This window comes from Condylura cristata, unplaced genomic scaffold, assembly GCF_000260355.1.
Source record: "Condylura cristata isolate star-nosed mole 26May11 unplaced genomic scaffold, ConCri1.0 scaffold00030, whole genome shotgun sequence".
In the NCBI taxonomy this organism is placed as follows: Eukaryota; Metazoa; Chordata; class Mammalia; order Eulipotyphla; family Talpidae; genus Condylura; species Condylura cristata.
Genome location: NW_004567131.1, coordinates 18,075,089 through 18,099,082, shown reverse-complemented (window position 1 = coordinate 18,099,082; position 23,994 = coordinate 18,075,089). Strand labels below are relative to the sequence as shown.

The 23,994-nt window shown below is 45.0% G+C and overlaps 1 protein-coding gene across 2 annotated transcripts in view; it reads left to right on the top strand.

The window, feature by feature from the left end:
• The window catches only part of FRMD4A (FERM domain containing 4A), a 402,633-nt gene that overhangs the window by 375,112 nt on the left and 3,527 nt on the right, over positions 1–23,994 (top strand). For both annotated transcript variants that reach the window (XM_012731291.1, XM_012731292.1), the window contains exons 15-22: positions 701–834; positions 4,535–4,657; positions 8,095–8,323; positions 10,434–10,490; positions 12,812–13,049; positions 13,809–13,976; positions 15,473–16,329; positions 17,242–17,338. In XM_012731291.1, the coding sequence (XP_012586745.1) occupies positions 701–834; positions 4,535–4,657; positions 8,095–8,323; positions 10,434–10,490; positions 12,812–13,049; positions 13,809–13,976; positions 15,473–16,329; positions 17,242–17,338 (1,903 nt within the window). The remainder of the gene's footprint in view (positions 1–700; positions 835–4,534; positions 4,658–8,094; positions 8,324–10,433; positions 10,491–12,811; positions 13,050–13,808; positions 13,977–15,472; positions 16,330–17,241; positions 17,339–23,994) is intronic.

Here is a 23,994-nt window from a genome sequence, read left to right as displayed (position 1 = left end):
CTCTCCAGTTGACACTTCAGCTTATTTTCCTCTTGTTTGGTTCAGTTTGTCTAATACAAAGGCTTCATATTTAACACTCTGCTATGTGAATCATGCAGACATTTCTATGCGGCATGTAAAAATATGTCCTTTTTTGGAGGGAATTTGCTCATGATACAAGATAAAATATATGTGCTTAGATTAAAAGTTCAAAAGAAAACTTATAGCTGTGGTTTATTATTGAGTGACTATTACTGAGTATGAACTATTTTTAGATTTGTCTACACTTTCAAAATCTTATGATATGCGTGCAATGGTTCTGTACTTAGCAAAATAGCATTTTTAAGTGAAAAAAAAAACTATGTTAAAATTCTGCCTTGAACTTTACTTTTACCTTTATAAGGTAAGGCCCCGTTCATTAAAATTTGCTAATGAAATTAAAATGGGCATGTGCCATATTCAGATAATCAAGAAAAGAGAAACTTCATTTTCAGGAGTTGAGATTTTCTCGCCAGTCCTGACTAACTGTGCACTCTGGCCAGTGCTCAGGATTCGCTCCTCACACTTGGAACACGGCAGCACCTGCTTCACTTCACACCCTGGTTCCTGGGGTAAATCCCATATGCACAGTGCAGGCTCCAGTGAAATTCCTTAGCGGTCCAGATGTGCACCCCCACTCCACCCCACCAGCTGGTCTAGTAACCCCACTGTTTATTGACAGGTTCTCAGGAATCAGATAGCTCTCAGTCGGCCAAGAAAGACATGCTGGCCGCCTTGAAATCCAGGCAGGAAGCTCTGGAGGAAACACTTCGCCAGCGGCTGGAGGAGCTGAAGAAACTGTGCCTCCGAGAAGCGGTAAGCACTGCTGTTTTGTCCTGTGGAAGTCTGGTTCGTGCCCTCGTCCCTCATCATATTTACCCAAGTCAAGGGTGCAGGTGATAGAGAGCATATGAAGGAAGCCAGATTGCACCTGAAACACAGTTGTGGGAAAGATTGATGCACCCTTGACCATGCACCTGTCAGTCAATGGGCTGGGGGAGGGACAGAAGCGACAGGACCGGGCCTGGAGGCCAGAGGACAAGCAGCAGTAACAGCCCCTTGTGTCTGCACAGTGCACCACGGTCTATAAACCGGTTCCTCACAGAATTACCTGGCTACATATGACGACTCCCCAGCCTCTTCCTGAGACTCAGTTTATGGTGGTGGTGGCACTTTTTTCTTGTGAGGAGTGTTCAGACTTACCCTGGAAATCATATTGAGAGGCATCACTGTGGATCTGCAAAGAAACCAGGATTTCACTTGATATGTAACCCCCTTGAAGGCCCATGGTCTGGCGTTTCTTTCACTTTTTTTTTTTTAATTGTAGCCTAGTGATAGTTTAAATTTTTTTGTGAAGCAGTTTCCTCACGCTCCAGTGTACGTAAGTCTCAAGTTTCTTTGGGATTTAGAAGCTGCCGTAGACTACTGTCTGTATTTACTTGAGCCTTTATTTCCACTTTTTTCTATTCTATGGCTCTTTGTTCCCACGTTTGAAGACTTGATTGTTTTAATGCAACACACATTACAACGCATGTGTGTGCACACATGGACACATGGAGGGCACATGGACACAGGAGAGGGGAGTCCTCTGGAGAGACTTTTTCCCAGATGACATTACAAAGAACTGTTGGTAAACAGTGCAGAATGGGGAGTATAAAAGTTCCCAAGTTGGCGACATTCTCCCTTCCCCCAAATAATAATGCCTCGCCAAAGGCAGAATGAAACAAGGAAGGGGCCATAGTGTGAGATCGTATTACATTTCAACTTGGCTTAATTGTGCTCTGGATTGACTTAAGCCTTAAACCGGAGCTTGCTCACAGCAGACCCACATTAGCACACATCCATTGCAAATCTAGGAAAGCAGTTGGTCCAGCTGGGGGATGTGCTCTGTGATACTGTTAATATTAGCCACCTTTGTACAAGAATATGCTGGAAGGACTGAAAGATTCTGGTCTTGGATGACTGCACTTCATCACTTGTAAAGCCTTGTTTTGGTTTTAATTAAAAAACAAAGGCCCCCTGACCCAGCAGGGAGTCAGCACCAGAAAATTAGAGAAACATGTTAGAGCAAGGTTAGCCCGTGTTATAAAGGTGTCACTGTCCACACCCCTCGCCTTACAATGTTGATAGCAGAAAACAGGACTTGGGCAGAAGAAATAACTTCAGCAGAAGCCCTGGGCGGGCAGACACTTTGTGTGCTGCCTCTGGCCCTGCCCACCAGCTCTCGGTGGCAGCTCCTTCTTGCCAACTCTGCTCTCTTCTGCTCTCCCCTGAATCTCATGCTCCAGGCCCCTCTGTTCAGCATATCTGAAGCGCTGTCCCAGGGGAGCTGGGGGCCTGCATGGCTTAATTGGCAGAGTATAGGCAATGTAAAGAGCCCAGGCAAGCCCACGGGCATGATGAATTACTCCTTCCCAGGGCCTCTACTGACATAAAATCAGATTCAAAGTGGAGAATCAAGGGCTGACTAGCAGACCTTCTAGCAAAGGCAGAAATAATCAGTGGCCTCATTAGTTTAAAAAAAAAAAGTTTTAAAATCACAGGCACTTCAGAATTCTAAATCAATGACCAACTTTCCCCTCTTTTTTGTAAGTTTCAAGGTAAAAACTTCTACCACTATAAAAGCATCAGTTAGTGCTATGTATAGACACTTTTAAGGAAGCAGATAAAACTGTTGCAGAGTAAACACATGAACTGCTTTGGAGACACTTGAACCACATTTTTTTCTTTAAAGGAGAAAATAGGGAAGAAAATTGCAGGGCATTTCATACTCAAATAATTAGGCATTGTGCTCTGAAATGCTTACACTGGAGACAGAAAGTCCATGGGGTCATTTCCCAGTGGCCTGAATACTAAGGAAAAAGGCCCAGGAGCATGAGAGCAACTGTGCACGCCACTCTCACGCATGTGCACACACACGCCAGCGCACACACAACCATGTACAGCTACACTTAATGTACGCACCCAATCACATACACACGTGCATGCCCCAGTGCACACACACCTGTCATGCACACCAGCACGCACACCTGTCACAGATGCAGTGAAAACACACCAGTACATCCACACTCCCCTGTGCACACACACACACAGCAGTGAGGAGAGGCCAGATCACTCCGCCTACTGGAAGGTCAGTCAGGGCCTAGAATCTGGTGCTTTGGGTTTGCCCGCCTCCTGGGATACAGGGTGCAAACATTTTGTGTGGATGCTGTGTGTTCCCCTAAGAGACTGCACGCTCCCGCTGAACGCGCAGCCCCAAGTGTGCCGCAGTTGACCCTAGTACCAGAAACCCAGCTCAGGGCTTGGCCCGGAGGTATCCCCCAGAGGCTCACAGTGCTTCCCCAGGCTCTGTTGTCCTTGGAAGAAAACTGAAGAGAGGCCTTGACTCTACCACTTGGATTACCTGCTAATTCCAATTTTAACTGTATCCAGCCCGATATATAGTATGGAGCCTATCTGTAATCCCAAAATTACCCAGATCATGTCACTGTGATGGCTTGTCAGCTAATCAGCTGTCATTATACTCACAACAGTCAGACTTCCAGGGCCCAGAAAACACACAGCAGATCTTCTTAAATAACCTTGTCAGTAATGTGGATTATATTTTCAGTTTCTAAAAAAATTCTTGTATGCATCCAGGGTCTTCTAGGTCCACTACTCTTGAGCATTTGGCCAGACTGAAATAACCATTACTTGTATTCAATTTCTGACTTATGTAATAGTGTGCTTTCCTAGGATTTGCTGTACAAATAGCATTCTTTATTTTGTAAAGATTTATTTATGCATACAGAACCAGGGTACTGGCCAGGGTTGCAGGGGCAGTGGGAAAATTCACCAGAGACAGAGTGGGGAGCAGAACAGGCAGACTGACAAAGTACACTGCTGAGGGGAGCAGCGGCAGCTCAGGAGAGGTCTGCCACACCTGTGGTCACTTCCCTGGCTGGGGATCGAACTCATGCTGCAGTGGTTACAAAGAGCTTCATAGTGCTGCACTTTAACGTGTTGTGCCACCAGAGGGGGCCCCCAGATAGCATTTTTTAATCTTAAGATATTTTGAGAGGGAGTATTTGATGCATTGGAAAGAACATATGATTTGGAGCTTGAGAGGCCAGAAGGGCCATTTGGCTCTGCTCCTTACTAGCTTAATGATGTCACCTGCACAGAGTAGGCATGTAGGAAATGCCTGTGACATTTTTTTCAGTAAAAACTGAAAAAATTTAAAAAAGGGGTTTCATGATGAAAAGCAGTGGTGGTTCTTATTTACCTGGCAGAAATTTATTTTGGGAAAAACTTCTCGAAGAACAGTTAAGTAAAGAAAGGATTGCTCATATTTTTAGAGAAATGAAATTGCATTTCCAAACTCTTATGCAGCCATATTGCCTGATATTGTCACTGTTTTGAATCTAGGTGTTGGGGAGGGAGAGAATGAGAGGGAATGAATGAGTGTATGGGTTCTAGAAGCAGTCATTTGCCCAGTCTGATTTGTGCTCTCTCCTGGTGCTGTGGCCATGTGCAGGAGCTGACAGGCAAGCTGCCTGTTGAATACCCCCTAGACCCAGGGGAAGAGCCACCCATTGTTCGAAGGAGAATAGGAACGGCCTTCAAACTGGATGAACAGAAAATCCTGCCCAAAGGAGAGGTGGGTCCTTCGTCCTGTTAAGATTCTTGCATTATCCTTATTTCGCCATTTGTGAGGGCTCCCAGGTTTTCAAAACTAATTTCTTCTTTCTCCCAAATGCTGAATGTCATTTTCCATTTCTTCCCAAGGAACTTTCTTATGACCTTTAGTGAAGTTAGCCGGTTGGCCAGTATGTGGCTACCTTGGCTTAATTAGTTTGTATTAGTGTTTTGATTTCTGTGGAAATAGTCTAATATGATAGACCTGTCTCAGGTGTCTTAAGTTCAACTTAGATTCCAGAACACTCATGTGTGATGCTTTAATAGTCTCTCAGCCCTTTGTTACTCAGACCCAAGCATGATGTCTGAGCGTGGAAGAAAACCACCGGGGAGGGCAGGGGTAGGTCATGTCAACAGGTGCACAAGGTGCTTCCGGCCGGGGAGAGGGAGTCGGACCTGCCCTCCTAACTTTCCCCACTGCTAAAATCCCTGTGTGAGCAGAGTGCTGGTCTCTCCTGGCCTCACTTCACTAGAGTTGGGAGAAGTCACTGAAGTATTGCTGATTTGTCCTTTTTGAACTTGGTGCTGGTAGGGGTTGGACTGAAGGGTTCTCATTTTGCAGCTAAAAAGGTAATTTTAATCTCCAGCTGGTTTACAAATTATCTAGCCTTAGACTAAAGGGAACTCAAAGCCCGGCCTATTGCAGGCCTCGGGTCATGCCCAGGAAATGCCTTCACAATTTTATCCAGAATAACCCTAATCATTAAAAATGCTATTGAACAGAGGGCTTAAACGGGCAAGCATCACAGCTGTGGAGAAGGGAATTCTGTGCATATTTGGGTCTAAAAAGTAATGAGGAGAAGGTGACAGTGTCATTGTTACCTGTGGTGGGTGAGCAGGACAGCAGATTCAGGGAGCTTCATAGGTGCCTGAAACAAGTAGAGATGGCAGGTGACCGCTGGGGACTGCAATGGCAGGTTTCGAGCCTTGGGGACATGCCTGAATGTTTTATTTGCTCAGATCTAGAGTTTTACCAGGCACTTTTTTCTGTAAAATGAATTCATAATCTTGCTGCTTTATTTACAATTAGAAAGACATGGAAACAACCCAAATGCCCAAAAGTAGATGATTGGATTAAAAAGATGTGGCACATATACACAATGGAATATTACTCAGCAACCAAAAAAATAAACACATGCCTTTTGCAGCAACATGGATGGAGCTGGAAGGGATCTTGCTTAGTGAAATAAGCCAGGAAGAAAAGGAAAAATGCCAGATGGTATTACTAGTACCAGGAGTATAAAGGACCAGGCACGAAAATAATAATGAGCAGCTATATACCAGACATTTTATTGGTTTGGAGTGGGGAATGGGATCAAAAACAGTGGGGTGAGGGAAATACACTGGACTATGGTGATGGCACACGGGTGATTTGGTGATGGGAAGCCCACGGGGATTACAATTGAGATGGAAAAGGCACAAAATGATGTAAAAATAAGCTATTATAAAAAAATTCCATCAAAAAAGAAAAAAAGTGAATTCATAATCTTTAGTGCTTTGGGTTGTTACTAGATTCAATGAGCCAATACAGTAAGTCCTTACTAACATTCTTGAAAACATGAAATGAACAATGTATAGCAGATTCTTGATTAACATTCTGTCATTCCATGTGGTTTCATTATAACTTTGATGAGAATAACACAATCCTGCCAACCATGTCGAGAGGAACATCCTTGGGGGCCTGCTTTCATTGTATGTCCTTTGGCTAAAGTTGCAGTTTCCAAGAACTTATTGGTGGCATTAAGTGAGGTCTTGCTGTACAACAAGGCAGGTCCTCAAATAACACTTTGTTCAGTGTTGGCTTGGATTGGCTTATTCTCATTGACTTTAATGGAAGCACATTGACCAAAACAACATTCCAGACCCACTGTATATGGAAAACATGTTCACTCAGCACTTAACACCCAAGTGGCATTGCTTCAAGTGGAGATGTTAGTCAGATGCAACCTCTGGGGGCGGGTCCAGGATCTGATCAGAGTCAGAGCTGGGGTGAGAGGACCGTGGCCTTTAGAAGGCCATCTTCTCTGGACACTTCTTCCAATCTGGCCTTCAGAACTGCCTGCCAGAAACCACTGATACTTATCGTGAAAGACCACTTACAGCCAGCGTGCTCCCACATAAGACCCCTGGTTCTGAACCCCACAGTCCCACCGAGCCTTCTTCATGCAACTCAGTAAATGATGAGTTTGTTCCCTAGAACTCCATATACATCCCCATCTTCCTTACGGATCCCCTTCCACATTGTGAAATCTCTGGTTTCGAATCCTGTGGTTTCAGTTAGCCATGGTAAGTGACAATCTGAAAAAGATTCAATAATTTGAGAGAGAGAACCACACATACTATATTACCACACATACTATAATCATTCTGGTTTAATGACTGCTGTTAACCTCTTACTGTGCCTTAATAAATTCAACTTTCACAGGTATGTCTGTATGGGAAAAGGCACAGTACTAAGAGAGTTTGGAACTCTCCATGATTTCAGGAATCACTGTGGATCTTGGAACACGTCTCCTATGAATAAGAGGGGGGGTGCTGCTGTAGTGAACGGAAGTACCATAGAATAAGCTCGCGCAGGCAGTTTCCCTAGGGAAGGAAGAAGTCCCCCTGCCCTGGTCCCCACACTGCTCCCCCTTTCTCTTGCACATGCACGTGGCTTCCTTGTGCACACAGCAGGAAGCCATCTGTACAGACAAAGCCATGAGCCTTGGCTTGTCTAGTTTGAGTAGCCAGGGCTCCACAAACTTTGGGATCAGTGTCTTTGGCCAGGGCTGTCAGAACAACTCAGGAACAGCTATTCAGTGGATCTAGGCTCACAGGACAGTGTTTGTCCTTAGTGACTAGTGTGTGCCAAGATGCTGGGCGGGGGCCCATCTCAATATCCTTCTCCCTCTGAGAAAACGTATGCAACCAGCATTGGAAGGAAGTAAAAACCATGTCACCGCCTAACTAGTGCCCGTTACTCCCTGACCAGCCCTCTAACTCCCAGTCCTAGTTCTCTGTTTCCATTTGGAAGGAAAATGGCCAACCAGACTGGCTCTGAAGTCAGTGGCATGAAGCCATAGAGCTGCTCAAGGAAGGAGCTAGTGTCCAGGCTAATGCTTGCCTCCAGAATGTAAAGGGCTCTGGGAGTCCTGAAAAGGGGTGTGCCCTGCCTCCTTTCTAGGACTGGTGTGCTCTAAGATTTTAGGGGTAGGGTCACTGCAAGGTCAGCCCAAGTTGGGGTTGGACACTGGGGCCGTTGGTTTCCCGATATTCGTGTCTCTGGAGGTGTAAGGGTCACTCACCTGAACACAGGGACAGCAGCAAGGGAAATGGCTTTCCCCTCAGCTCCCCTACGTGTCTGTGTCGGCCAGGGCTCATCCTGAGTAGGTGTAATTCTTCTTCTCCCACCCCCAGGAGGCTGAGCTGGAACGTCTAGAACGAGAGTTCGCTATTCAATCCCAGATTACAGAGGCTGCCCGTCGACTAGCCAGTGACCCCAATGTCAGCAAAAAACTCAAGAAGCAAAGGAAAACCTCTTATCTGAATGCACTGAAGAAGCTGCAGGAGATCGAAAATGCCATCAATGAGAACCGCATCAAATCTGGGAAGAAACCCACCCAGAGGGCTTCGTTGATCATTGATGGTTAGTACTAAGCCCACTGACCCTGTGTGGCCTCCCCTCCCACACATGCCCTGCACCCCTGGAAGTTGGCGCTGCTCCTGCGGTGGGTCCCAGGCCTGCTGCCTGCACCAGCTGAGCAACTAAGCTATTTAACCAGCCTGTGCTTACTGTTTCCAGCCATAAAATGAAGACCTGATACCAGATGAGAGCAATAAAGTACAATCAGACCCACAGATGAAAGAGATTATATTAAATCAAACTATCATTCTCACTGTTTATTGCCTCCCTGGAAGAACCTGCAGCCCTATGCTGAGCCCATTTACCTGTGCCAGTGCAGGCTCTGAAGTCTCAGAGACCTTTCCCTCTCCATGTCAGGAAGTAATGTTCCTCGGCTGGGGTAGATGGCAGGCCCGTGTCCTGCCATCCACTGTCCTCCTTGGGTCTGACTCTTAGGCACCTCCTAGCCCAAAGCTGGAGCAGGGGAGGACTGGACCACTCCTCTCTGATTATCTAGTACCCTGAAGTCAGGAGGGTTGAGGAAGTTTGGGTAACTCGATTTGGAAACCACTAGAAACCCCCATATCTACCAGCAACCACCAGGTCTCCCAGTTGTTATCTTGTTTAATCCAAGTCAACAGATTCTTCAAAACATGTATCAAGTATTCTTTCACAGTATATAGACATGTAAAATACTTTTGATTTAAAAAGACAAGTAGGCTGAGCAGGGAATTGGTGTTTAATGGGGTCAGTGTCAGCCTGGGAAAAGGAAAATGTTCTGGAGATGAGTAACAGTGAGGACCGCACACAATGTGAATGTACTTGATGCCACTGAGCTGTGCAGCTAAAAATGGTGTTTTGTGTCTGTCTGTGTGTCATTCTGTATGTGTGTAGCAGCCATATCCTGAAGATACCCAGGTGCTAAAGGTTCAGGCTTTCTGTGTCCTGGCTTTGACAGTCCATGAAGCAGTACAAATAAAGTGAATGTCTAGTTTCAAAAGAGAGACCATAAGAAAACTTCCTTTGCTCTAGGAAAATTGGAATAACCATCTTCCCCCATCTCTGGGTCCTTGGACATGACTTGTCACTTTTCCCCCTCTTCCTCAGAGCCAGCCCTTCTGTACCCTCTGTGAGCAACTCCTGTCCCTAGAAGGCACTTGGGGGCTCTCAGCTCTGCAGAAACATCCAGCATGGCCAACAGAGTCTGGGAGGGGCCAGGTGGGGATAGACAGGATAGAGCCTGGTTGCCTAGAGGCCACTTGGACATTGTTGTACCACCTGGTGAATGGGCCCATCCAAGTTTGTAGCCACTCAAGAAAATAGGTTCTTTATTTTGTTGCCTCAATGAAAGAGTTTTGTCAGGAGTAATTGACTAAGAGGAGTAATTCAGGCTCTTGTTAGGTCCTTAGCATGGCTTTCAACTTCAAGAGAAAAGGACTAAACTTAGACTCTGAAGACCTGGCATCCTTCACCAGGAGAGCACAGCTACCCTGATAAACCACCCCCACCCTGATAAACCATCCCCCCCTATATATTCCTCAGTTTCCCCACTGTTAAACAGGGGAGTGGGTGTAGAATGAGCCTACTGTTTCCCTCTTGGGCATGTTCTCATGGTTAACTGAATGGTGTCTATAAAAATAAACTTTGGAGAGAGAAGCTGTATTTAGCAGCTTGTTTTCTCTGCTAATGACTAAGACGATTAGTGAGAGGCCATCTACTGACATGCACGTAAAGCCTAGCGCCTTACCCTAGTTTCTCATTTGTAGAGTAATAGCAGTTCACTTCCTCTGGTTTAGTTGGGGCATGCCTGAGACTAGGCGGGGACAATGGTGTGGCTTAACTGGGTTAGGGCCTTTACAGTAGATACTAAGCTACTCAGCATTTCAGTATCTGTGAAACAAGAGCACAGATACCAAAAGACTGGGGTGCCCTGCAGTATCAGGGCTAGAGGGATGAGCTAATGACCCACCACAGCCACTATCAAAAGAAATACCCAGCAGCCCCTGTATTGTCTTCCAGAGATTCTTTTTCTGACTAGAAAAAGGGTATTGGGTGCTGCTACCTACATGACCTTCCTAGGTAGGGCTTGCCCTGAGGAATGTGCTACACTCAGACTTCTCTTTTGTCTCTTCAGATGGAAATATTGCCAGTGAAGACAGCTCCCTCTCAGATGCTCTTGTTCTAGAGGACGGTAGGTTTTCCATTTCCTGTTTGAGAACCTAGAGCACAGATTCAGCTGGGGCTTAGCTGTGGATAGTCTGGGGTAGCCTAGTTTTAGGGCAAGAGCCAGACCTGACTGCAGCTGGGTCCCCTTGAGCTTGCATATCTCCTGGAGTTGTACACCTTTGCGATTGTCTGTCGGCGTTTTAGTATTTCCTGGGCCCTTGAGGTAAGACCTAACGTGGTGTTCACTGAGTGTTTTCACTCTCTTAGTTGCCAAAACCAAATATTTAACTAAGCAGAGGATTTAATACTGTGTATAGTTTCCTTTTGAGTATTGGTAATTTCTGTTGGCTAGAGACGGAAGTTGGTTTGGATCACAAATCAAAGACTGAAACCTACTGGGAGAGCCAGGGGGTAGCAGGAAGAAACACACCCTCAGAAATAGTAAAAGTAGAGGAGACATGACCTATTGGATGTCTGGCTAGGCCTTGAAAAGTGACGAATTCTGCCCCATTGGGGGCTAAAAATCTGTGGCTATCAGGCTATTTGCTTGGGAAATTCTAAGGAAAAACAGAATTCATCACAATACTCAACACTATATAGGGGAAGAAGGAAGAATTGCAAACACACAATCATTTCATACTGTTTCATATCCTGTGGACATGAAACTAACAGGCCAGGCCATTAGTGATGTGGAATGTTAAGTGGCAGTGAATTGTTTTGCCCCTTAGTGAAACTTCAGTTGGGCAGTATTAAGTGGAAAAACATGAAAGGTCTACCTAAGTTGTAGTCATAATGAGAACTGCAAAAGCAATAACTATTGATGTGGGGAAAGGCTGATAGGTTATATACCCAGTCATCTTGGCCCTGTGATTAACAATCTGATTTTAATATTTTTATCATATGCTTCACTTCATGGGTTGGAGAGGAAATGGGCTACAGGGGAGCAGGAGGACCTGGTCTCAGTATTAGATGCCCAGCCTTAGTTTGGGTCTCTGTGGACTCTCCAGGGGAGGGAACAAGTGAGTGAGGCTCTTCTGTGAGAAGAGTTGGAGCACTATATATGGTACTGGATGCATCATTTGTGATTCCACTTTCCACATGCCTGACCCCCAGATTTCTCAGGAACATTACTGCCTCACTTGGACACCCCCACTCTCCACTACAGGCTTGCTTCTTCTAGGGGCTCTTTCCTTTACTGACTTAAGGGCTAACAGCAGAGCGGAAGCATAGTGCATGCCCACACATCAAGGCTGGGGATTGAGAACTAGGCTGTGAAAAGAATTCTAGCTGGACATTGATTTAGGGTCAAGTGCAAGACAGTTGGAGATTTTGAGGTTTGCTTTTGTGTATTTGTCTGTCAACCCCCCACCTCTTATGCTTTCATAACACTTTGTTCCTCCCTCTCTGTGGTCAGTGCTGCCAGCCCCCTCCCATTCCACAGGGAATAGCTTCCTTACGCCCTTCCTAGCCCCTTGCCCATTTTTGAACCCTGCCAGATGACTGGTTCTCAAACAGGATTTTCATCCTGAACTACCTGTGCTTAAAAAGTTTTCCTATGGCTTTCAGAGCAAAAGCTGACACTCCAGCCTGGAAGGCAGCTTGCTTGCCTCAGTGCACACAGTAAGTCTGCTGCACACTCACTTGACCAGATCACCCCCCACCACCACCAGTCCTCCCACCACTGGACATGGTCTAGTTGCCGCTGTCACACCTCACCACAGCTCCCTCCTTGACTATGGACTGGACTTCTCTGAATGTCCCACAGCAATGGATATATTAGACTCAAATCCCCTGAAAGTGGGGAATAACCTATTCACATTTAAGATTTGTGACCCATCAGTTTCCAGAGAGCCTAAGGCAGTTCCAAAATGAAAGTGTCACACCGGAACACACTGAAACACAATTTAGATAGTCCTGAAACAGTAGATGGATGCCTAGAACCCATCGCAGGTAATTACACCTGACAGGTGTACTTTGATTTTTTCCAACAAATATTTAATAAACAAGTGAACAAAACAAAACTCTGGAGCTGAAACTCCTAAAACAATTTAGGTGCTTACTGTGTAGTGACAAAAACAGTATAAAAATGACCACATTTTGCTGTTTGGTGTTAAGCATTTATTAGCCAATGTTTAATGAAGTCACAGCATTTGTAGCTAACAGAATCGAAACTTTTCCCATTTAATGCTGCTCAGAGTTTAGGCTTGGCTTGTTCTGGAGTGACGTGGCAGCTGAGGAAGGTTGGGGTGGGGGGGAGGCCTTCAAAGAGATTTGCCTTTGGCTCCTTGGTGTTTTCTGGAGGGTTAAGATGACCCTTGCTCAGTTTCTCTCTTTCCATCTCTGCAGAAGACTCTCAGGTCACCAGCACACTGTCCCCCTTACAGTCTCCGCACAAGGGACTCCCTCCTCGGCCACCATCGCACAACAGGCCCCCTCCTCCCCAGTCGCTGGAGGGACTCAGGCAGATGCACTATCACCGCAACGACTATGATAAGTCACCTATAAAGCCCAAGATGTGGAGCGAGTCTTCCTTAGATGAGCCTTACGAGAAGGTCAAGAAACGTTCCTCCCACAGTCATTCCAGGTGAGCTGGGTAAAAGAGTCAAATGAGGTTTGTGTCAGTGCTTTCAGAGAACCAAAGGGCTGTCCCCTTAGCTCACACACAGTACAAAACCCCAACCAACTCAACTCCTTCCCGGGCTGGCGTGTCAAAAGTGCTGTGCTCATAGCGCCCTCTGCTGTTCACCCTGTTTAGGTACAGGTTTGTCATTCCCAGGGAATTTGGGCTTTGGCTCAATGTGCTGGCTGCTGGTTTTAAAGTTAAAATCCACCGGAATTATTAGGACACTTTAGGCAGCGCTATTCTGAAGTGACAGCTGAGAGCCTACTGCAGGAATCCCAAAGTGGTTCAGAAGCCTAAGCTATCCAACAGAATTCTAGAGCCAAACAGCTGTGCATTATCAGCTCATTCTCTGCTGCTATTATAGAGAGGGGTGTTTTTGTTTGGCTGTTTTTCTCATTCCCTTTAATTACATCTTGAGTTGGTGCCCTAGGCAGGTAAATATTTTCACTTAGAAAACAGAAGCCATGTTTGAGGGGAGGGGCTTCACAGAGTAGCCACACTGCCTGTCCCAGAGAGGATCTTCATTTCATGCCTCACGGACTAGGACCCCTCCTCCCACTAGTGGAGGAAAGGCTGAGAATCAGAGGAGAGCTTTGAGGGAGCACAGCCCAGGCGTTCCAGACAAGTTTCCCAACACCAACAGCGCCAGGCTGGTTAGCTTACCTGGAAAGGCTGGAGTTCTGTCTGGCAGTGACCAGCATGGCCTCCTCTGGTTTACAGTAGCCACAAGCGTTTCCCCAGCACGGGCAGCTGTGCCGAAGCAGGAGGGGGAAGCAGCTCCCTGCAGAACAGTCCCATCCGTGGCCTCCCCCACTGGAACTCCCAGTCCAGCATGCCGTCCACACCAGACCTGCGGGTCCGGAGTCCCCACTACGTTCATTCCACGAGGTGAGTCTACCAGTCCTTCAGGTCCCTTCTTGCATGGACCAAAAGTTGATATATACATAAAATCTGGCATTGCTGGCCCTAAATAACCAGTGGGCCAGAGTCAGAACTGAACCAATGACTTAGTAAAAATAGAACTAGCAGCAGTAAACTTATCCTAGCCCAGAGGTACACTAAGTCCCACTGCCCACACCCAGTGAGCACTCGGGAGACAGTGGCATGTAAAAGAAACAGAGGAGGGCGGAAGCAGGACAGAATGCCAGGGACAGGACAACTTTGCACTTATGGGGATGATCTTCACTGTTGATTCCTCATGTGTCTATGAGGGCTTAATTTTATACTGAATTTAATGCCTCAAAGTATAAATCCATTAAGGAGCAAAAGGAACAAGTGAAAGTGAAACCCACCTTCATTTTCTAAAAAAGAGAGAAACCTCAGCAAAGACACCACTATCTTTATCAAAACTGACCCACAGGCACTGTAGATCAAAGGACAGATGGTACATCCTCCTGTAAGTAATAAGCCACTTCATATAAGACAAGAATGAGCTCTCCAGGCAAGATTCTTTCTCACCCATACAAATGTTTAGCAAGTACCTGTTTGTACCCCTATTCTAGGGGATAGAACAGTAAACAAACACACCTCTGTTCTCACTAAACACTTTCACTGGGACAGTCATAAAATGAATGTCAAGTGCTGATAAGAACCAAGGAAAGAGGGAAGATCATCTTTTAAACAGAAGCAGAAGCCTTGGGGAAACCCAGTTTAATAAAGGTGACCTGGGTGGACCTGGAGGAGCCTGCACAGCAAGCTTCATCCCAACAGTGATGGAGGGGACCACATTCTATCCTGAGTGACAATGGGAATTTGCCCTTCCTTCACTAACAGGACAGGTGTAAATTTCACATGTAGTCTTTGTATCTCTGCAGTGCCCATGTCACTGGTTACTTGTAACGCAAACTCAAACAGCATGGATTATAAGCAGAGTCGGGCATCTTTCATTTTTAGGTGTCCCATGTTCTACCCACCTTCCAGTGGAACATGGAAATCCACTTATGTGGGGTTCATGATAGCTTCAAGACTGGGCTTTGATCCACAGAAATGGGGCATTTCATCTAGTTTAACATAAGATGAGAGTGGTGAGTGTCTTGGTTTCTCTTTCTGTGGAATCCCTTCCCACCTTAAGAAAAGCCCAGGCTCTTGACATACTTTTTTCAGAGGACTCCCTCACCATGGGAGTTGTCTTTAGTCCCACTTCCCATCCAAACATCAAGGTGGAAGCCCAGTTCCCTCAGTCCTTGTCTTTACAGTAACGATGGGAAGCACCTGCATTCCCAGAGCAACTGTCTTGATTGTTCCCAAGCTACGCTCTTGCTCAAGGCTCTGGTTCACCTGATCACCTGCCCTTTCCGCAGTTTGGTGATGGCAGTGCCTCAATCCAGCCCCCGGTGGCATTTCCCTGGTCAACCTTGCCTCACCCACCCACCGTCTCCCCACAGGTCGGTGGACATCAGCCCCACGCGACTGCACAGCCTTGCACTGCACTTTAGGCACCGGAGCTCCAGCTTAGAATCCCAGGGAAAGCTCCTGGGCTCCGAGAATGACACTGGGAGCCCCGACTTCTACACCCCACGGACTCGTAGCAGCAACGGCTCCGACCCAATGGACGACTGTTCCTCCTGCACCAGCCACTCCAGCTCGGAGCACTACTACCCTGCGCAGATGAATGCCAACTACTCCACGCTGGCAGAGGACTCGCCGTCCAAGGCGCGCGCGCGGCAGCGGCAGCGGGCAGCGGGCGCTCTGGGCGCAGCGAACTCGGGCAGCATGCCCAACCTGGCGGCGCGTGGCGGCGGCGCGCACGGGGTGTACCTGCACAGCCAGAGCCAGCCCAGCTCGCAGTACCGCATCAAGGAGTACCCGCTGTACATCGAGGGCAGCGCCACGCCGGTGGTGGTGCGCAGCCTGGAGAGCGACCAGGAGGGCCACTACAGCGTCAAGGCGCAGTTCAAGACCTCCAACTCCTACACGGCTGGCGGGCTGTTCAGGGAGAGCTGGCGCAGCGGCGATGAGGGCGACGGCGGCCGGCTGACGCCATCGCGCTCGCAGATCCTGCGGACTCCATCGCTGGGCCGCGAGGGCGCCCACGACAAAGGCGCGGGTCGCGCTGCTGTGTCAGACGAGCTGCGCCAATGGTACCAGCGCTCCACAGCCTCACACAAGGAGCACAGCCGCCTGTCGCACACCAGCTCCACCTCCTCTGACAGCGGCTCCCAGTACAGCACCTCCTCCCAGAGCACCTTCGTGGCACACAGCAGGGTTACCAGGATGCCCCAGATGTGCAAAGCCACATCAGGTGAGAGGGGAGGTCACAGGGGAATGGTCCTGGGTGGAACTCTGCACCCATTCTGAGGCCCTCCACATTGTCTGAACAGCATGCCCTAAAACAAGTTCCAAAGGATTAAAGTGATTCAGGCAATCATGGAAGTACCCTGGATTTCAAGATCTGGAATCTTCTCCATAGTCCTCCTCTATCTATAAAATAAGCCCAGGGAGAGCTGTCATCCACTTCCTGGGAAGATTCTGCAAAACAAATGAATGTATTAGATGTGCCAAATTAAGTGCTGACAAAGGGGCAGGAACTATGTCTTCCCCAAACTGTAGCACTTGTTTACTTTAAACAGATTGTTTTCTGAAACATTTTTAAAATTCTAAGAAGCTATATCTGTGGTTTACTAATGAAAAGATTCACTCCCAAAAACATAGTACTTAAATAGGACTTATTTTCTACTAAATTTTCCCAGGGAAAAATGCTGCCCACATCAGTAAACTAGAAGGTAGGTTCACATGAGCTATTAAAAGCCCTGCTGCCTTTGAAGTATACTAAAGTGGTAAATTATAAGCCTGAAATGAAATGGCAAGGAGAATCAGCACCAACAATCTTCCGGAAGGCTTTGTTCAGAGTGCAGAGCACAATTTTAACAATACTCTGAAGCAGATACCCCTAATGTCTAAAACTAGGCCCTTACTGGATTAAAACCCTGCCCAGGTCTCCCTCATGGAAGTTCTCAGGGTTTTTTGCTACTGTAGAAGCTATTGCCATTCCTGTGGCTACTCCCCAGTGGCAAACTGGGGACCTATCATCTTAAGTTTGACTTTGAAAGTAACTTGCCAAACGGAGATCAGGGATTCCTGACTTGACCCTGCTATAGAAGCTTCTTCACCTGACCTGTGTCTGCCCTGTCTTTTCCTTGCCACCTACAAGCAGCTGCCTTACCTCAAAGCCAGAGAAGCTCAACACCATCAAGTGAAATTGGAGCGACCCCCCCAAGCAGTCCCCACCACATTCTAACCTGGCAGACTGGGTGAGTTTCCCTTTCAGATCTTTAATCCTCCTCTTTCAGGCTCTAGAATGATCTTCAACACTCCTCATTAGTTAGGAAGAATATAATAAATACATGATCCTGGTGATGTAAGGGTTAATCAACAAAAGAATGAAAAATACTCATTACTGGGAAGCTTCTTTCTTTTCAGAAAATCCCCATTAATTACTATTACCTTCTCTCGTCTCCTTTCCATCACTGTCCATAGATAAGGAGTGAACTCTATTTTTAACTGGTAAGCGTCCCAGAAAAGAGAGAGGTAAATGCAGGAATTCAAACTATGGTAAAACTGTGCTTCAAGCCTTGGTCAGAATTTTAATATTTGATTTAGATTCTATTATACCAATTCTTCAAAATACCAAGCAAGTATGAGAGAGAATGAATTAAGATCCTGTTCTGGGCCTGATACTTTTCATGCTGCTTTGTGTGCCTACTGCTCTGCGTTTGGGACGCAGCCTGAGGAACAAAGCAGCAGGCGCAAATCCCATCTCGGTCCTGGCCAACTGCTTGTTCTTGAGACTTTCAGGAAGCTTCCCACAGCAAGCTCATGAAACCAAAGCTCAAACTCCTTTCATAGCTTTAAGTGTAGGCACAGAACATTGTAATCTTGTGTGTGCATAACTATTCTAATTTATTGAAGTCTGGCAGACACGAAGAACCTACTTCCCTCGAATTCTTGCTGCTTCTATGGCCTCTGAAACGTTACCTCTAAGTGAATATCACATTTTATCAAAACCCATGGGTTAGGAGAGTGAGGGGGCCTTTGTCAAACTTTCTCCAGTTTCCAGTTTGTTGCAGCCTGGTAGGCAAGTCTGCAAAATTTTGACAGCTGCCTGTGAGTCATTGTAAAACAACAGAAGCAGAACTGGCTCTACTGACTGCATTCCAGGCTCCCACACTGAGAAGACTTTCTTCTCTGTAGTGATTTTAACCCAGGTTTTGTGGGGCCTTAGTAGCTCCTCTTTTGTTCCATCGAATACTATTTATTGAAGATGTGCTGTCTACTCAAATGATGGGAGCTTCTTCTAACAGATATCCTTATTTAAGCCTCATTACAACCTTGCAAGGGAACAATCAAGACCTCTTCACTTTATAGATGAGGCTCAAGGAAAATACGCACCTTGTCCAGTCCTTTTGCACTGAAATGTGGTTCCCCAGATCAGAAGCATGCACTCAGCTGTAACTGTAGCTTCTTCAGCCCATCCACAATCAAAAACCCCTAGGGTGGTACCCAGCAGTCTGTCAGAATTTCATGAAGGGCCTGTTAAAAAACAATCACTGAACTAACACAGGTAGCCTCACTTGTGAATTAAGAGAACGTGCTGTCTCATCTACAGTATTCTTGCTTACCTTAAGGACAGCCGCTATGCCTTTGCGCTTATTATACATCATGTAAAAACAAAAACTCTCCCTGACTGCACTTTACGTGGTCAGGCTTGCTCTGCAATGCCTAGCACCCAAGAGGCTCACCAAGAATATTCATAAAAGAATGACAGAGCTTCTATACATATGGTACTCAAGGAATTTAGGCTCTCAGGCTCTCTAGATCCTCCAAATTTTCTAGCTCATGCCCACCTCTTACTTGATCCAAATATATGATTGCTGTTTAACTGATAGCAGGCACTGAAATTTACAAGCCCTCCCTCTCCCCACTCTTCCCTACACCTTAAAACCATGGATCACCATAGGCAGCTAGTGAGGACTCAGCTCAAATTTGAAACAAAAATTTATTTTGATCCTTGAAATAAATCCTTAAGAGATTGAGTTGATTACAAACAATAACTGTTCCCTATAATGTAAAATGAGATGGGTAAAAAGTACAAAAGTCTACCTTTCTACCAAAACTTGGGTTATTTACTGAATCATAAGGATTGCAAGCTCTGCAGGATATACAGTACTTGTCACTAATGGGAATGTAATCAACCAGTCTTTCCAAGGTACTAGTAAGCTACTAATCATGTCTGTGTAAGTTCCTCTCTTTAATAACATGAACCTCTCTTTTCCTTCCTCCGCTTTCCTTTGTTCAGAGAAGCAACAGAAAACTCACCCATTATGGATGGGTCTGAGTCTCCAACTCACCAAAGTACTGATGAATAGAGGTATTGTAAGGGAATGTTTTGTTCTTACAGCCCTTCCCCCTTTGCTGGTCATGAGTTTGTGATCTCAGATGTGCTGCATATGTGTTCCTTGCCCATATCATAATTTCCAGAAGGAAACATCTGAATGGTGTGGAAGACATTTTTATGTCTTAGATACTTGTGCAGCTTTGTGTTTTCATGTACATGTTAGATAATCTCAACACTGCCTCCAAATATGATCTCAGATTCTTTTAGACCTTCCCAGACTTTACATGCATACAATACTCGTAAACATTTTTTACTGGTTTAGTAATCGATACCCATGAACAGAAAAGCATTAGGCAGTTCACATTTCAAAGTACCAAGAATAAACTGGGTTGAAAAGAAGCATTGAAAAAGATCATCCATGATTTCATCCTAGCATTGCTGAGTGACAGCTGTCTACCAAATGCCGTAAGGTACTGTTTTCCAAAATGTGGGCCATAGATAAGCATTATCCTCAGGGAGCCTGTTCGAAAGCTAGACTCTAGGACCTGCCAAATTCAAATGGATATTTTTAACAAGGTCTTTGAATGAATCAAATGTACATTGGAATTTACAAAGCACTTCTAGTGGATGTAAAAACAGTAAGATATGATCTGGCTCTTTCCTCAGGGACCAAGATCTAACTGGGAAACAAGACAGAAGTTATGTCGCATTGCAAGGGTGCTAACTATAAAAAGGGTACTGTTCAGTAATGGAAAAAGGCTTAATTCAAGGAAAAAAAAAATTGACCCTCACTATAATCCATGAACCATACTAGAGACCAACTATCCAAGATTATAGATTATAAATTCAATTAACACTCCTATAATGTGGTAGAATGCTACAACCACCAATTTATATGAAAAAATGGACTAAGAAATTATATTTTCAGATAGCAGGGGTAATATAAGAATAGTTATCTCATATTTTCCCATCCCTTTATTTTCATTCTGTTTGTGCTCATAGCTGAAATGAGTCTTAAAGATTTTTTTTTAAACCAGCTACCCAAGTCTAAGAATTTTGCTAATTTACATTTAAAGTAACCATTGATCTTTGTGCTAATTGTTTTCTGGCTATTTTTGTAGTTCTGCTCTCTTGCTTTCTTCCTATAACAGTCTAGTTTAAGTTGATATCAACTTAAGTTTGAATCTTTAAATATTGACTTAATTATAATGTATATTGGTGTGGGTCTCTTTTCTTCCCCAAGCTAGGAAAATTTCCAGCCATTATTTCTTCAAAAAGTTTTCTACCCCTCTCTCTTCTCCTTCAGGGATTCCTATAATGCAAATATTATTCCACTTAATGTTGTCCCTCATGCTGTCTTTTAAAATATTTTGCTGCATTGTTTGGTTGATTCTGTCCTGTCCTTTATCATTAATCCTTACTTCGTCTAGTCTGCTATTGACCCATCTAGTATATTTTTCTATCCAGTTATTCTTCAGCTCTGTGGCTTCTATTTAACACTTAAATTTCCCACTCCTTCGGTTTAGTGAGCATCTTTATAACCATTACTTTGAACTCTAAGATTTTTTTCCTGAAGTTTTTATTTTTCTAGGAACATACTCGTGTTTCCTCACTTTACTTACTTGACCTTGTATATACTGTGCAAAAGCTACTTCGCTTAACCTTGAAGGAGTGGCATTGTGTAGAAGGTGAATCTATTATTCAACCTTGCCCCATCTTTTGGTAGTCTCTTAAGCCTTTATGATGGCTGTTGAAGGTATGCCAAGAGGCTCAGCCAGCACCTAGCCTCAGAGTGATTAGAAGCCAGACCCTCAGACAGCAGCTTTTAAAGTATGCAAGTATGTCCTGTCTGGCTGCAATTGTAAACCCTGCTGTCCTTCCAACTAGGCATCTGGTGGTGTCCTAGACAACAGAAAAATTAGGGCTCCAAATTAGTATGTAGAGACTCCTCTCACTCATAATAAGACTAGCTTTTAAGGAGGAAACTCCAGGCCAAGTCACTTAAGCCTTTTTCACAGGAAGACTGGGGATGCTTCGATCTGCTATCTGTGTGGTGAGTGTTCTGAGGATGGTAGTCCCCAAGATTTCTTTGGAGCTGTGCTACAGCAAGCAGTTCAGGCACACAAGCCCTCTTTGGCTACAATGAGCACTTCCTGTGCTCTGCCTACAGCTTTTGTGAGGTAGCAGGAAAGTACAATCCTGGGACACAGCCAGGGCCTTTGGCAGGGCAGTGTGAGAGTGCAAGGCAAGCACGTGCCCTCCAGCACCTCCAACCCCAGAAGCCCAACAGGCTTCACTAGACAACCCAAGATTAGCAAATAAATCTTTTTCATATAGTCTAGGTGCTTCCAAAACTGCTGCTTTTGCACTGGGCCTGCAAATGAGCCCTTTAAGAGTAGTACCTTAGTTCAGATTATAGGTCACCACACCAGGGGTGTAAGATCTTTGATGTGACTGAGTCTCTTTCTCCTACCTGCCTCAGTGTGGTCCTTTATTCTTTATTGTGATAGGCTTTTTTTTTCCTCAGAGGATCTGTTCCACTGGTAGCTATAAACAGGGTATGGCTGTGGGAACTTCAGAATCTTCCTTTGCTGTCACCTTAGACTGCCCTTTTCGAAGCCTCTTAAATGCTCACATATTCTCTGCATCTGAAAAAGAAATCAACCATATATAACTGGGACAATAAGGACAAACATGGAATCAGGACTTGCTGTTCTCTGCCCACCTCTGTTAGGCCAGCCTGGGCAGAGAGGTGTCCCCCGCTGCAGGCTCCTTTGGCAACACTTTACAATCTCTACCTCCATTTCCTACACCTGGTAATTGCATTCTCAGAAAGAAATAGAAATACTCATCTTGTGAAAGCTGGGCACAGATCCATATTTGAACCAGTAACTGTGGTTGGATACTAATTGGCCCCCTGTCCACTTCTGGCAGTGGTACAGGATGAGGTCATACAAGCTCACATGGAGATAGGAATTGTCCCTGAATGAAGAGTATATGTCCACTCTGTGATTCAACCACCTTTCCTATGAAAAGTTCTTCAGTCCTCAGGTAGAGTGGCAAATGTTTGCTCTGTAAGGAGAGGGAGTTTGCAGAGTGACTAACAGAATTAATCACATTAACACAGTAATGTTTATGGGTCAGTATCCTAACTTAGAGCCTTATGTTATTTTGTATTTGAAACCACACAAACAATTTTAACCCCAGTATACTTCAGGAGAGACATGACACTCTAAAGTCCACAATCTGCCCACAGATGCCTTGGGAATTTCATGGGTTTTTTAAAGAAAGCCAAATGACATACATTTAGAAACTCCAGAATACTTTCATCTGTTTGTTCCTTAAGAAGTCAATAAATCAACAAAAAATGGGGATGACTGCTTATTCTCCTGTACTGATTCATGAGACTATAGTGCATATTCTTCCAACTAAGTTTTCTTTGAACCATGTCAGACTTAGGTCTCTTCTGATCATCCATTCCCAACTCTATGCCTATAGCCTCTATGCTCTGGGGAGAAAGAATTTTAAAATGCAGCTTTAACATTGCGCAGACCTACTAACAGAGTCACAGATAAACATCATTTACAGTCGACAGGAACATTACTTCAAAAGCTTAGAACTAAAGTTAAAGGCCTACAATTTTCCTCCCCTTAGGAATAACCACAGATGAACACTCAGAGGTTAGGACAAAAGCTAAAAACAAAATGTGCGTAGAAGGCACCTCAGGCCACTTTAAGCTATTGCTAAACATGCTGCGCTTATCCAGTCAGCCAGCAGCAGGGCTGGGAAAGGGGGACATGTAACTGTTTCCTCAGGTGGCATGGGCAGCTACAGCCAGATTTCAGACCCTGGGTACTGCTTTGTCAAATTTCAACCCATTCCTACCCTCACACTGAGATGCAGTTTGATATTTATTTTGCCCTAAAGAGCCAGTTTCATAGGAAAAGGGATAATTTTCCTAATAATGATCCCCAGTAATGTCTATTGCTTCTAATGACGCGTAAAGTATTATTCCACATGTATATGATCACTTCTACCCAACCTAAATGCTCACCTGAAAAGGTTTTTTAAAAGTCTCTTATTGTAGATGTTCTATTTTCAATACACTTTTTTAGAATCACAAAACAATTGACTCTTGAACAATGTGGGGATTAAGGATGCTAAATTTGTCCCCCCAGTACAATGGAAAATCTACATTTAGCATTTAGCATGATCCCCAACACCTAACTACTAGCCTGCTATTGACTAGAAGTGTAACTGATAATAGTCCAAGAATATATTCTCTTACAGTAAAGAGAAAAATGTTAAGGAAACACATTTACAGTACTGTACTGTATTGCTACCATAAAGCTTGCATAGTCTACTACAAGAAAATCCATGTGTAAGTGCACTCATGCAGTTCACATCTGTTGTTTGAGGGTCAACTATAAATATTGTTTAAAATAAATTCAGCATTGAAATTCAAAAACTTTCAAACTCCTCCTCTTCATTATAGGGAAAGCTGATATTTTGAAAGTGTTTCCAGCATAGGGTAAAAATATACTAGTGAAATCTGGTTACCCCTGCTGTATC